Source organism: Pan paniscus, chromosome 15 (assembly GCF_029289425.2).
Source record: "Pan paniscus chromosome 15, NHGRI_mPanPan1-v2.0_pri, whole genome shotgun sequence".
Classification (NCBI taxonomy): Eukaryota; Metazoa; Chordata; class Mammalia; order Primates; family Hominidae; genus Pan; species Pan paniscus.
The window spans coordinates 104,802,546-104,818,193 of NC_073264.2; the positions used below are offsets into that span (position 1 = coordinate 104,802,546).

The 15,648-nt window shown below is 45.6% G+C and overlaps 1 protein-coding gene across 32 annotated transcripts in view; it reads left to right on the top strand.

Moving 5' to 3' along the window:
* The window catches only part of KLC1 (kinesin light chain 1), a 70,959-nt gene that overhangs the window by 13,720 nt on the left and 41,591 nt on the right, over positions 1-15,648 (top strand). For all 32 annotated transcript variants that reach the window (XM_055098058.2, XM_008959055.5, XM_008959058.5 and 29 more), the window contains exons 2-3: positions 10,266-10,527; positions 13,252-13,482. In XM_055098058.2, the coding sequence (XP_054954033.1) occupies positions 10,267-10,527; positions 13,252-13,482 (492 nt within the window). In that variant the 5' untranslated portion in view covers position 10,266. The remainder of the gene's footprint in view (positions 1-10,265; positions 10,528-13,251; positions 13,483-15,648) is intronic.

A 15,648-nucleotide genomic window follows, 5' to 3' on the forward strand; every position in this document is an offset into this window, starting at 1 on the left:
CGCCCAGGCTGGAGTGCAGTGGCGTGATCTCGGCTCACTGCAACCTCCGCCTCCCGAGTTCAAGCAATTCTCTGCCTCAGCTTCCCGAGTAGCTGGGGTTACAGGCTCCCGCCACCACACCCGGCTAATTTTTTTGTGTTTTTAGTAGAGATGGGCTTTCATCATGTTGGCCAGACTGGTCTTGAACTCCTGACCTCCTGATCCACCCGCTTCGGCCTCCCGAAGTGCTTGGACTAAGGCGTGAGGCACCGCGCCCGGCCTGCATGACCTGTTTTTTTTCCTCCCTCTCTGGAACTATAGAGAATATTCTTTGGGACTGGGTGTGGTAGCTCACGCCTATAATCCCAGTACTTTGGGAGGCCAAGGTAGGAGGATCACTTGAGCCCAGGACTTTGAGACCATTCTGGGCAACATAGTGAGACCCTGTCTCTACTTAAAAAGAAAAGAGAAGAGAAGAAAAAGAATATTCTCTTGTCACCAAAATATTTTAATTTTCTTAGGACAATTTTTTTTTGGGGGTCAAGTTCTACCTTTAGAACAGTGCCTTGAATAAAGTAGAGGCTCAGTAAACGTTTGAGGAATGGATGGATGTTACTCTTTTGGGGCTGGCCAGATTTCTTTCTTTAGTTCTGTTCTTTTCTGTTCTATTCTGTTCTTTTCCTTTTCTTTTCTTTCTCTCTCTCTCTCTTTCTTTTTCTTTGAGTTTCTTTCTTGTTGCCCAGGCTGGAGTGCAATGGGGTGATCTTGGCTCACTGCAACCTCCGCCTCCTGGGTTCAAGTGATTCTCCTGCCTCAGCCTCTCAAGTAACTGGGGTTACAGGCATGTGCCACCACACCTGGCTAATTTTGTATTTGTAGTAGAGTCGGGGTTTCTCCATGTTTGCTAGGCTGGTCTCGAACTCCCGACCTCAGGTGATCCGCCCGCCTCGGCCTCCCAAAGTGCTGGGACTACAGGCGGGAGCCACTGCGCCTGGCCTGGGGCTGGCCAGATTTCTCGGGAAAATTTGCCTGTCTTTTTTTTGGAGGCGAAGACCTAGCTGCCCTACCAGGTCTACAAACCAAGTGGTGGCTGAGAGTTGGTCATCTCCCAGGTTCCCCCGGTGCTGCCTAGCTCAGTTCTTCTGCAGCTCCCTGCCATGCTTGTAGTGGACATCGCAGTCGCACTTCTTAGTTTAAAGCATCCACCTAATGCAGTTGTGTGTGTGTTATGCTGAACGTTGGGGATGTGTTTTGAGGAATGCATCGTTAAGTGATTTCGTTGTGGGGGCATCAGGGAGTACATTTACACAAACCTAGGAAGTATAACCTACTGCACACCTAGGCCGTATGGTGTAGCCCATTGCTCCTAGGCTAAAAACCCATACAGTATGTGGCTGTAGTAGGCAGCTGTAACAGTGGTAAATATTTGTGCAACTAAACATATCTAAACATAGAAAAGATATAGTCAAAATAGGTGTTACAATCCTTTTTTTTTTTTTTTTTGAGACAGAGTCTCGCTCTGTTGCCCAGGCTGGAGTGCAGTGGCACAATCTCAGCTCACTGCAAGTTCTGCCTTCTGGGTTCATGCCGTTCTTCTGTCTCAGCCTCCCGAGTAGCTGGGACTGCAGGCACCCGCCACCATGCCCAGCTAATTTTTTTGTATTTTTAGTAGAGACAGGGTTTCATCGTGTTAGCCAGGATGGTCTTGATCTCCTGACATCGTGATCCACCAGCCTCAGCCTCCCAAAGTGCTAGGATTACGGGCATGAGCCACCGTGCCTGGCCTGGTGTTATAATCTTATGGGACCACTGTCAAATATGAGGTCCCTCATTGACCAAAATGTCATTATACTGCACATGACTGTATTGTACAGAATTTGTCTATTGTAAATTTGTTAGTTTGCGTCATATCTATCAGGGAGTTAGTTAAAATTCCCAAGGCCTTCTCTTTTAGTCATTAGTGTGACAGAGTAAGTAAAATATCACTCCTGTCATAAAGGACGAATTAAAAGGACAGTTTTAGTGTGTAATGAGAACTATTTTCTGAGACAGTCTTGCTTGCTCTGTCACCTAGGCTGGAGTGCAGTGGCATGATCATAGCTCACGCAGCCTTGAACTCCTGGGCTCAAGCCATCTTCCCACTTCAGCCTCTCAAGTAGTTGGGAGTACAGGCACATACTACCATGCCCATCTAATTTTTAATTTTTTAATTAAAATATTATATGTATGCATATATATGTGTATATATACATATTTCAGACAAGGTCTCACTCTGTCACCCAGGCTGAAGTGCAGTGGCACAGTCGTGGCTCACTGCAGCCGTGAACTGCAGACATGCATCTTTATGGCTAGCTAATTTTTTTTGTTTCTTTTTTTTCTTTTTGAAGAGATGGGACCCCTCTATGTTGCCCAGTCTGGTCTTGAACTCCTGGGCTCAAACGATGTTTCTGCTTCAGCCTCCCAAGTAGCTGGGAGTACAAGCATGTGCCACCATGCCTAGCTAATTTTTTTTGTTTTTTTGTAGAGATGGGGTCTTGCTATCTTGCCTAGGCTGGTCTTGAATTCCTGGGTTCAAGGGATCCTCCCACCTCATCCTCCCAAAGTGCTGGGGTTACACACATCAGCCACAGTGTCCAGCATAAGAACTATTTCTATTTTTCATATTACCTCTGCTTGGATTACTTTAGAGGTAAAGCAACTGAATATACAAATTCATATTTATGTCTGGTGTTTTTGTCAGAGCTGAGTGGTAGAACTTTCGTTGTAGTCTGTATATTAGGTTTTATTGCGTGCCATCTCTTTTCAGTTACACAGGTACAAATCCTTACCTGTCAAGTAGGATGTTGAATAATGCAAACATGCTACAGTTACCTTGTCTATCCGAACTGTTAAGCCTTATTTCAAGTTTGAGCATGGGTTTTTTATTTACTTTCTTTATCCAGAAACTTTTTTTTTATTTTTATTTTTTTTAGACGGAGTGTTGCTCTGTCACCCAGGCTGGAGTGCAGTGGCAGGATCTCGGCTTACTGCAACCTCCACTTTCCAGGTTCAAGCAATTCTCCTGCCTCAGCCTCCTGAGTAGCTGAGACTACAGGTGTGTGCCACCACACCCAGCTAATTTTTGTATTTTTTTTTTTTACTAGAGGTGGGGTTTTGCCATGTTGACCAGGCTGGTCTTGAACTCCTGACCTCAAGTAATCCGCCTGCCTGGGCCTCCCAAAGTGGTGGGATTACAGGGAGAGCCACTGTGCCTTACCCAGAAACTTTTTTGTTATTGTTTGTTATATTTCCAAAAGGCAGGTAAGCCTTTTGAAAGGATGGCATGGCCAGGCATGGTGGCTCACGCCTGTAATCCCAACACTTTGGGAAGCCAAGGTGGGCAGATCCCAAGGTCAAGAGATCAAGACCATCCTGGCATACATGGTGAAACCCCATCTCTACTAAAAATACAAAAATTAGCTGAGCATGGTGGTGTGTTCCTGTAGTTCTAGCTACTTGGGAGGCTGAGGCAGGAGAATCGCTTGAACCTGGGAGGTGGAGGTTGCAGTGAGCCGAGATTGTGCCACTGCACTCCAGCCTGGCGACAGAGCAAGACTCCATCTCAAAAAAAAAAAAAAAAAAAAATAGCATTTCCTAATTTCTGTCCCAGTGGGTAGTTTGTAAAAGACCAGGTCTATTTGTATTGGGTTTTTTTTTTTCTTTTGAGACGGAGTCTCGCTCTTTTGGCAGGCTGGAGTGCAGTGGCGTGATCTCGGCTCACTGCAACCTCTGCCTCCCAGATTCAAGCAATTCTTCTGCCTCAGGCTCCCGAGTAGCTGGGACTACAGGTGCACGCCACCACGCCCGGCTAATTTTTGTATTTTTATTAGAGACGGGGTTTCACCATGTTGGCCAGGATGGTCTCAATCTCTTGACCTCGTGATTTGCCTGCCTTGGCCTCCCAAAGTGCTGGGATTACAGGCGTGAGCCACCGCGCCCAGCCTGTATTGTTTTTCAAATGACATTTTAAAAAGAGTAAAAATTGTTTTATTTCTAGGTTACAAAATGCTACAGACAGGATTTTAACATTTATTTTGATTTATTTTTTACTCCTGGCAAGTTGCGATACAGGTATTTAATCAGAGGTCCCAATGTGGAGCCTGACAGGATAGGTTCTTAACATTCTCAATTTATGTCCTCAGAATGTGGTAGTACGAAAGAATGATTGAAGTAAATCTTTGGACGTGAGACTTGTGGCCAGGCATGGTGGCTCATGCCTGTAATCGCAGCACTTTCGGAGGGTGAGGTGGACAGGTCACTTGAGCCTAGGAGTTGAAGGCCAGCCTCGGCAACATGGCAAGACCCTCTCTACAGAAAAAAAAAAAGAAAATAAAAAAGAAAGAAAAATTAGCCAGGCTTGGCGGCACGCACCTGTAGTCCCAACTACATGGGAGACTGAGGTGGGAGGATCACTTGAGCCCAGGAGGTGGAGGTTGTAATGAGCCAAGATCATGCCACTGCACTTCAGCCTGGGTGACAGAGTGAGACCCTGTCTCAGAAAAAAAAGGAGAATCATGTATGTTAAAAATACATGTCAAAACGGCACAGTGGGCCGGGTGCAGTGGCTCATGCCTGTAATCCCAGTTCTTTGGGAGGCCGAGGCGGGCGGATCACCTGAGCTCAGGAGTTTGAGACCAGCCTGGGCAACATGGCGAAACTGTGTCTCTACTAAAAATACAAAAGTTAGCTGGGTATGGTGGTGCATGCCTGTAGTCCCAGCTACTTGGGAGGCTGATGTGGGAGGATCGCTTGAGCCCGGGATGCGGAAGTTGCAGTGAGCCAAAATAGTGCCATTGCACCCCACCCTGGGTGATAGAATGAGAGCCTGTCTTAAAAAAAAACAAAGAAACAGTACAGTGACAATTGCCTATACTCCTAGCTCCTTGGGAGACTGAAGGTGGGGAATTGCTTGAGTCTAGGAGTGCAAGTCCAGCCTGGGCAACATAGCAAGACCCCATCTCTAAAAGAAAGAGAAAAACATGAAAACCACAATACTATATAATTGCGAAAGTTGAGTCACTATCTAAAATAATGTAAACAAAATGAGTTCTAAAATAAAAATAACAATTATAGGGTTTTTTTGGTTTTCATTATGTTAGGTAGTGACTTACAGTCTGTAGACACAGTACATAATTTGTTAGGGGCCTGGTGTGATAGCTCATACCCATATCTCCAGCACTTTGGGAGGCCAATGTGGGAGGATCACTGGAGCCCAAGAGTTTTAGACCAGCCTGGGCAACATGGTGAGACCTCATCTCAAAAAAAAAAAAAAAAAAAAAAAAAAAAGAATTTGTTAGGTTTACTTGAATCCTGAGACTTTAAATTTAGTAGACTGTAATAGCTTTGCCTGTTGAACAATAGCCTTAAAGAGGTTTGACCCTAAAAAGGGCTTCTTGTGTGTTTTTTTTTTTTTCGAGACAGAGTCTCGCTCTGTCGCCCAGGCTGGAGTGCAGCGGTGTGATCTCGGCTCACTGCAAGCTTCGTCTCCCGGGTTCACGCCATTCTCCTGCCTCAGCCTCCGGAGTAGCTGGGACTACAGGCGCCCACCACCGCGCCCGGCTAATTTTTTGTATTTTTAGTAGAGACGGGGTTTCACCGTGTTAGCCAGGGTGGTCTCGATCTCCTGACCTTGTGATCCGCCCGCCTCCGCCTCCCAAAGTGCTGGGATTACAGGCGTGAGCCACCGTGCCCGGCAGCTTCTTGTGTTTTGGGAGCTTAATTCAGATGTTAGATTTATCAGGTTTTACACTGGAGATTTTGCATTGAGTTCTTTTGGTCTCACAGAGTAAATAATGGAACTTTAAATAGGACTTTTTTTTTTTTTTAAGGAATAAAAGCATAATAAAAAAAAGTTTGTAGTTAGAATAACCTGGGGCCAGATAGCTTGTGTGTCAGTCAGAGGGAAAGAGGGAAGGGAGTATTTCTGAGCCTGTACTATGTTCCAGGTCAGGTGGGTATCAATTTCACTTGATGTACAGGGAGATTGAGCCTCCACCACACCCCAGGGTAGGTGAGAAGAAGATGCAGTAGCTCCAAAGCTGCTTCATTCATTCATTGCACGCATCTTTATTGCATGCCCGTGGGTTGCTAGGCATTGTTTTGGCTGATTCCTTGTTCCATTGAATCATCTCCAGGCATACACGGCATGAGAGTTGGAAGATGGTCCAGTGATGGTGTAATTTATAGGCTGGCAAAATGTTTGAGTCAACTTAGATACTGAGTAATTTTTACCTTGCAGAAATCAGTAAATCAGTGTTACCTGTTACTTAGCGGTAGCCTGTATACTTTTTTTTTTTTTTTTGAGATGGAGTCTCACTCTTGCTGAGGCTGGAGTGCAGTGGTGCGATCTCAGCTCACTGCAACCTCTGCCTACCGGGTTCAAGCGATTCTTCTACCTCAACCTCCCGAGTAGCTGGGATTGCAGGCACCTGCCACCACGCCTGGCTAATTTTTTGTATTTTTAGTAGAGACGGGGTTTCACCATGTTGGTCAGGCTTGTCTGGAACTCCTGACCTAAGTGATCTGCTTACCTGGGCCTCCCAAAGTGCTGGGATTACAGGCGTGAACCACCAAGCCCAGCCGCCTGTATACTTTTGAATTCTTCATCTTGAGGAGCTGCAAGATAGTGTTCCCTCAGAAACGCATTTTGTTTCTGCATCAAACTTGAAAAATGTCCTAAGTAGACTTGTCAGTCGTTTACAGTTTTATACCTTATTTATTTATTTATTTAGTGATGGAATCTTGCTCTGTCGCCCAGGCTGGAGTGCAGTGGTGAGATCTCCGCTCACTGCAACCTCCACCTCCTGAGTTCAAGCGATTCTCCTGCCTCAGCCTCCATAATAGCTGGGATTACAGGTGTGCACCACCACGCCCGGCTAATTTTTTGTATTTTTAGTAGAAACGGGTTTCACCATGTTGGCCAGGCTGGTCTTGAACTCTTGACCTCGTGATCCGCCAGCCTCAGCCTCCCAGAGTGCTGGGATTACAGGCGTCGGCCACCGCGCCCAGCTTGCCATTACTTTTATTCATAGAATGATCTTTAGTTTGACCTACGTGCATATAGACTTTTGCCTGTATTTCCTTCTAGTTTCTTGTTTTTTTTTTTTTAATTTAGTTATTAATCTGGAATTCATGTTAGTATATAGTGAGTGTAGGAGTTTAACTTTATTTTATTTTTCCTAAATAGCCAGTTGCCTTGGCACCGTTTATTATATAAGCTGTCTTTGGTTATCATGGCTTAGCCTAGAAATGGTGAGAGGTATCGAGTCTAAATATACATGCCGCTGTCTGTTTCCCTCTGAAGAAGTGGCGCGTGTACTTAACGTCTATACCATGGTCACTTGGGGGGCAGGTTTCTTGTGCTCTCACTCCGTGCTGCTCCTCTAGCCTTGGTACTGGGTCTGGCTTTGCAGTGATGAGCAGCTGCTCGCCAGCAGTGGGTGCCGTCACACCTCTGCCTCAGCTCCCCTTTGCTGCTGGGCTGGCAGTGCCCTTAGCAATCTTAGTAGCCCTTACTAGCCTTGAGAGGTGCCACTTGATAACACTGGCTTCCCTTGGGAGTGGTTTCTTCTGTCTGGCCTTCGTCTCTCAGTTGGCCATTGCCCTCTACCACTGTGTTCCGCCACACAGCCACTGTCCCTGAGCCTTCAGGTCTTTGTGCACCTGCTTGTGTAGCTTGTCTTCTGCTAGCTTGCATGTCCCCAAGGGCGAGGCCCTTATTAATCTGTACATTCCAGGGCTTAGCTCAGAGTAAGTTTTAGTAAAACACTTGCATCTGCTAGTTTGGGAAACATAAAAGAATATATGTTGCATCATTTGGATATAATACGTAAATACTTTGCTGTCAGGGTGGAAAAACAGGCCTTAAGTTTTATTTTCCTCCTCCTGAAGACCCTTCCCTTCAGTCATAGGAACCTCAAAGATGTTCAGATCAACACTTTAACCTAGTACATTTTAATCTTGTTTGTTGAAAACTGGTCCTTAAGTGTTTTCTTTCACTCATTTTACAAATGTGTATTGAGTGCCAGGCCGGGGATATATGGATGAGGTCCCTAATGGAGCAGCAGTATCGTTCAGCAATATATTCCCAGCCTGGCACACCATGGATTTGCTACAGTGAAGCTGGAGAGCCCTGTGTTAAATAAATACTAACAGTTAACGTACTGTCAGGTAGAGGAGTGTGGCCTTTGTTCTTTGTTTTTTTTGAGACAGAATCTTCCTCTGTTGCCCAGGCTGGAGTGCAGTGGCGTGATCTCGGCTCACTGCAACTCCTGCCTCCTGGCTTCAAGCGATTCTCCTGCCTCAGCCTCCTGAGTAGCTGGAGTACAGGTGAGCGCCATCAGGCTCGGCTGATTTTTGTATTTTTAGTAGAGACGGGGGTTTCACCATATTGGCCAGGCTGGTCTCGAACTCTTGACCTCGTGATCTGCCCGCCTTCGCCTCCCAAAGTGCTGGGATTACAGGCATGAGCCACCGTGCCCGGTCGGCGTTTGTTGTTTTGTTGTTTTCTGGGCTCTTTGTTAGTGGAGTGGAGGTGGATTTCTGAAGTCTTACAGACAACTTCCAAATTTTAAAAGGAATTCAGTCTTCATATGTATGGAAAAAGAAAATCCAGTGTGTGATGCAGAGACTAACGTGACCCTATTCTCAAGCACTCATAGCTTCACCCCAAAATCCTGGAATATATAGTCTGTATCTGCTGATTCAGCTTTTCTTCCCTTCATCCAGCGTCTGTCAGTCCATCCATTCACCACATGGACTTTCTGGGCCAGGAGCTGCCCCTAGAAGCTGTGGAGTCCTACAAGATCAAGTCCCTGCCTTTTTTCTTTTTTTGGGAATTTTTTAAAGAGACAGGGTCTTGCTCCGTCACCCAGGCTAGAGTGCAGAGGTACCATCATAGCTGACTGTCACCTCAAATTCCTGGACTCAAGTGATCCTTGTGCCTCACTGAGCCTCCTGGGTAGCAAGGAATACCTGCACATACCACCCAGCTAATTTTACTTTGTTTATTTTTATTTATTTATTTAGGCAGAGTCTCGCTCTGTCACCCAGGCTGGAGTGCAGTAGTGAGATCTTGGCTCACTGCAACCTCTGCCTCCCGGGCTCAAGTGGTTCTCGTGCCTCAGCCCCCTGAGTAGCTGGGACCACAGGCGTGTGCCAGCACACCCACCTAATTTTTGTATTTTTAGTTGAGACAGGGTTTCGCTGTGTTGGCCAGGCTGGTTTTGAACTCCTGCCATCAAGTGATCCATCTGCCTTGGCCTCCCAAAGTGCTGGAATTATAGGAATGAGCCACCATGCCTGACTGTCCTGCCTTTTTAAATAAGAGCTTATATTCAAGGTGATATTAGACACTTAATGAATCGTGAGATTTTAGACAGTGGCAGTGCTATGAAGGAAATAACTCTGACATGTAATCTTGCATCCATCCCTGTCACTCTGCCGAAAAAGATCACTGCTCACTATCTTTCTGTTTTTTAAACTTAACTATGGGTTTTTAAGACTTAGAAAAAAGGAGAGAGGCTAGCAGAGGGAACCATTGCTCAGTGGCAGCGGCTGTCAGGCACAACAGCACAAATGATGCTGTTTTTATATTCCCCTTTCCTCCCCCTTTTCTTTCTCACTTTGGTGTTTGAAAGCCCCTTCCAGACATTGCATCACATCACCCTGGGCCTGGCCCTGGTGGTGCTTCGCTGTGCCCTCCTCATCTGTGAGCCTGCCTAGTGACTGTGCTGCACCTGTCCTTGATGCCCTGTGTCTTCCAGGTCTGCTCCTCCCCTGCTGCTCTTCCTGTTCCATGTTATTTGGTTGGTTTTTCTTTCTTCTTCCAGCTGTGTGACTCCTTTTCAAGCCTTTGTCCGGTTAAACATGTTACCAAGAATGTAGTGTTCTTCCTGCATTTCATTAGGAAGAGAAGAAGGCTTGCAAACATTCTGAGAAAAAATGTTGTTCACCGAGGCTATGTGTTTTGGAAATGCCATTTAGATGTTTTGCTGCTTTTAATCTTTGGCATTAATTTCAGTTGCTGTCATAAAAAAGAATTGAGACATAAACCAGAAAAGTAATTAAATGTGTCTGCAAAGGAAAAACAAACTGCAGAATATGGTATTTCAAGGTCATAAATTGCAAATGTGCATATTTATTATTCCCCTATAAAATGTTAATTAAAAAATTTTCATATTTACTTGATGTAACAGAAATGAAACCTGTAGTGAGGGGTCTAATTTCTTTTTCTTTTTTCATTCCAGAATGTATGACAACATGTCCACAATGGTGTACATAAAGGAAGACAAGTTGGAGAAGCTTACACAGGATGAAATTATTTCTAAGACAAAGCAAGTAATTCAGGGGCTGGAAGCTTTGAAGAATGAGCACAATTCCATTTTACAAAGTTTGCTGGAGACACTGAAGTGTTTGAAGAAAGATGATGAAAGTAACTTGGTGGAGGAGAAATCAAACATGATCCGGAAGTCACTGGAGATGTTGGAGCTCGGCCTGAGTGAGGCACAGGTACGAGTGAGAATGACTCAGACGTTATCAGGAACTTTTGATGGTAAAATGGAGACTTGTTTGAAATAAGCAGTTTCACTGAAGAAGCGGAAAGATGGTTATAGAATAACAGATCCAGGCCGAGTGCGGTGTGGCTCAGGCCTGTAATCCAAGCACTTTGGGAGGCTGAGGCAGGTGGATCACTTGAGGTCAGGAGTTTGAGACCAGCCTGGCCAACATAGCGAAACCCTGACTCTACTAAAAATACAAAAATTAGCCGGGCCTGGTGGCTGGCGTGTGTAATCCAGCTACTAGGCAGGCTTGAGGCAGGAGAATCACTTGAACCTGGGAGGCAGAGGTTGCAGGGAGCCAAAATTGCATCACTGCACTCCAGCCTGGGTGACAGAGCGAGACTTTTTCTCAAAGAAAAAACAAAACAAAACAGATCATGTGTTCTGTATGTTAATAAATTACTATTGATTTGGGCCTATCAGAATTGTATTGATTGATTGATTGATTGAGATGGAGTTTTGCTCTTGCTGCCCAGGCTGGAGTGCAGTGATGCAATCTCGGCTCACTGCATCCTCTGCCTCCTGGGCTCAAATGATTCTCCTGCCTCAGCCTCCCAAGTAGCTGGGATTACAGGCATGGGCCACCACACCTGGCTAATTTTGTATTTTTAGTAGAGACAGGGTTTCTCCATGTTGGTTAGGCTGGTCTTGAACTCCCAACCTCACGTGATCCGCCTGCCTCAGCAAAGTGTTGGGATTACAGGCGCAAGCCACCATGCCCGGCCTCTGAATTTTATTTTTATTTTTATTTTTTTGAGACGGTGTTTGCTCTCGTCGCCCAGGCTGGAGTGCAATGGCTCAATCTCGGATCACTGCAACCTCTGTCCCCCGGGTTCAAGTGATTCTCCTGCCTCAGCCTCCCAAGTAGCTGGGATTACAGGCACATACCACCATTCCTGGCTAATTTTTTGTATTTTTAGTAGAAACTAAAATGTTGGCCAGGCTGGTCTTGAACTCCTGACCTCAGGGCCTCTCTGAATTTTGAAAAGCGGATCCAAAATAGTGGATACTGCTGTGTATCATTTAGGATTTGATTTGGCTGCCAGTATCAAAAAAACAAAAACAGTGGCTTAAACCACAAGATGTTTGTCAAATAAGTACCGAGGTACACTCTCCTGGACTGGTTCTGTAGCTACACAGTCATTGGGGATACTCAGGCTCCTAACATCTGCCACACTACACCTTGGCAGCCTGTCTTGGGGACTGAGAGTGAGCTCCATGTGGCCCTGTTCTAGCATAGGGGAAGGGAAAGGAAGGACGTGCCTCCTTCCTTGAAGGCTGCTACTTTGATGATGTGTACAGCAGTGCTTACATTGCATTGGCCAGACCTTATGGCTGTACCTGGGTGAGTGGGAGACTGGGGAATGTTGTCTTCCCACTTACAGTGGCAGGTCCTTAAGCCTAAGGAAGGAGAATGGACACTGGCCAGTGGGTGATGGTCTCTGCAATCCCAGGGCCAGATTGCTTCATATCTTTGACTAACCTTTGTTTCTATAATATCATGCTTGACATAGAGATGAAAACACTGGAAACATCTAGGTTTTTAAATACTCTCTCCTGATAACTTCTGGCTCTGTCAGCATATCTTAGGTAAAATTAAATATACCAAAGCTTGGCTTCTTTCTTAGCATTCTCTAGTTTAGTGAGTGAACAGAGCAGAAGAGGGGCTGCTGGCCAGCGATTTCTGCTTTCATAGAGGAAGTGACTGCCCACACCCTGATTTTAGAATCTTCATCCTAACCATGTTACAGCCTTGAGTTGCAGAACTGTAGCTCTGTTCGGATATTGTGAACGTATTATTTCTCAAGTTCTGTTACCTTGAGAACAGGTGACATGAATTTAAACTTGCTTTTTTGGTGTCGCAGATAAGAGTTTTAAAAAAAGAAGGAAGAAAAGGTCCCACCTTCTGGAGTTTCAGGTTTTAAACCTAGGAGGATAATAACCTGGTTATTATGTTATGAGAGGGATGGGCAGATGTATGTTCTAAAGAGAGAACAGATTGCTGCCAGCCAGCTCCTAGCTCTTTGTGCTCTTATGCTCCTAGGAACTTGCCACAGCCTCACGCTGGTCTGTTCCAGAAACCAGTGAGCACTCTGTAGGCAGAGCCCTGGAGTGGCCCCTGGATTTTATGACATAAACATAAGCTTATGAGTGCACCAGTGCATTCTTACTCTTGGTGGTAGCTACAGAGATGTCTTCTCTCACCTTGGAACATCAAGGAAGATTTGTATGTGCACTGTTCTCTGACCCCCACTTGCAGCCCTTCACCAGCATGCACTCTGTGCGCAGACATGCATGTGTGTACACGAGGTCTCACACATGGGAAGGGGTCTATAAAAAATTATGTTGGGCCCATCTTGATAGAAAGTAAAATAATACAGTTTCATCAGAAGGGTAGGTGTGTTTTCATTGCTAGTTCATTTGACATGCTCTTCAAAAAAATAAGTATTTTTTTGTAGGCATTCTGAGCGTGTGATATTCTTTATCATACCCTGCTTTGTAGTCTGTGGCTGAAGGGGAAAAGAGAAGTAAATGGCAGATTGTACTTATATGTACTTTGGAGAAAATATCTGCGAGTGTAAGCTACAGCCCCAGCCACAGAATGTTCGCACGGGTGGGAGGGACTCTTGCTGGACAACGTGCCACAGTGCTGCACACGTTTCTGTCTGCTCAGGTTATGATGGCTTTGTCAAATCACCTGAATGCTGTGGAGTCCGAGAAGCAGAAACTGCGTGCGCAGGTTCGTCGTCTGTGCCAGGAGAATCAGTGGCTACGGGATGAACTGGCCAACACACAGCAGAAACTGCAGAAGAGTGAGCAGTCTGTGGCTCAACTGGAGGAGGAGAAGAAGCATCTGGAGTTTATGAATCAGCTAAAAAAATATGATGACGACATTTCCCCATCCGTGAGTGGCTCTGGAGCAAATGTGGTGCTCATGTTTAAAATGGAGTCCCTGGGAAAGTCATAGAGGTTCTGTTTGCCATATTCTTTTCATATTAGAACATTAGAACATGCAAAAATGTTTTGTAAATATAAGCCACAATCCAGAGAGACACCATTACCTTCAACAAGGTCTGCCCCGAGGTCTGCCCCAGCTTAGGCTCTGGAGCTTCCTTGCCCCTCTGTAGCTTGGCTTCCATGCCATCAGCTGCTGGTCTAGCAGTGGTCCAATCTGGCCGTCTGAATCTGGACTCTGGGCAACCTCTCTGCCCCTTATGGTGGGTGCTCTTGGCATTGCCATTCTCTTTGAAACTCCCCTGGCCCTCTGGACACCACCTGGCTCTCCTGCCACCTCTCTCATCCTCCCCTTGGCTTCCCTTGCCAGCTTATCTTTCTGTATCTGCAGGGGAAGAAAGGATCTTGGTTTTCTTCTTTTTCTTTTTTTTACAAGGAGTCTCGCTCTGTCACTCAGGCTGGAGTGCAATGGCACAATCTTGGCTTACTGCAACCTCCACCTCCCGGGTTCATGTGATTCTCCTGCCTCAGCCTCTGGAGTAGCTGGGATTACAGGTGCGTGACACCATGCCCAGCTAAGTTTTTTTTTTTTTTTAATAGAGATGAGGTTTCACTGTTTTGGCCAGGCTGGTCTTGAACTCCTGGCCTCAAGTGATCTGCCCACCTCAGCCTCCCAAAGTGCTGGTATTCCAGGTGGGAGCCACCATGCCCAGCCTTCTTTCTCTGTTGGCTCTATTTGGATGTTTATCCTAGTCTCAGCTATTTTTCATTCAACATTTATTTCTGATTCAGTTAACTTTTTTTTTTTTTTTTTTTTTTTTGAGATGGAGTCTCACTCTGTCGCCCAGGCTGGAGTGCAGTGGCACGATCTTGGCTCACTGCAACCTCCACCTCCCGGGTTCCAGCGATTCTCCTGCCTCAGCCTCCCGAGTAGCTGGGATTACAGGCGTGTGCCACCACGCCTGGCCAATTTTTTGTATTTTTAGTAGAGATAGGGTTTCGTTGTGTTAGCCAGGATGGTCTTGATCTCCTGACCTTGTGATCTGCCTGCCTCGGCCTCCCAAAGTGCTGGGATTACAGGTGTGAGCCACTGCGCCCAGCCAGTTAACTTCTTTTTATTTTTATTTTTTACTTTTTTTTGAGACGAAGTCTCGCTTTTGTACCCCAGGCTGGAGTGCAATGGTGTGATCTTGGCTCACTGCAACCTCCACCTCCTGGATTCAAGCAATTCTCCTGCCTCAGCCTTCCAAGTAGCTGGGATTACAGGTGCGTACCGCCACACCTGGCTAATTTTTGTATTTTAAGTAGAGATAGGGTTTCACCATGTTGGCCACTCCTGACCTCAGGTGATCTCCCTGCCTCGGCCTCCCAAAGTGCTGGGATTACAGGCGTGAGCCACCACGACCGGCCTCAGTTAACTTCTTTTTAAAGAAAATTTCTAAATTTTGGAATTATTTTATTTTACTTATTTTTAATTTTAAAAATTTTACCCTCCTCTCAAGTTTCCAATGGAATAATTTTAAATTGATTGAAAAGTTGAAAAGTTAGAGAAGAAAATTCATGTGCCCATAACCCAGTCTCCCCTAATCGTCCATAATCATAGAACAGTGGTCAGAACTAAGATATTAAGATCAACACTTTACTGTTAACTGAAACACAGACTTGGTTGGATGTCACCAGGCCTTCCACTAGTATCTCTTTTCTGTGCTAGGACCTAGTCCAGTGTTCCACATTGCATTTGGAACTAACGTTTTTTAAATACCTGTATGATGCCCGACATGTTCATGTACATAATCAGAATACTAGAGAGGTGCACATTCGTGTGTCTCGTTCGAATCCCCATCCTAAGACGACTGAAACAGTTTTTTGCGTAGCACCAGCAAACCTGCATTTCCCCTCTGTCTTCATCTGCTTGGGCTACTGTAACAAATACCACGGGCTGGGTGGCTTAACATTTATTTTCTCATAGTTCTGGAAGTCCGAGATCAGGGTACCAGCAGGGTCCGGTTCTGGGGAGGGCCTTCTTTCTGGCTTGCAGACTGCTGCCATCTCTTTGTGTTCTCATATGGTACAGAGAGAGAGGGAGTAAGCTCTCTGGTGTCTCTTTTTATGAGGG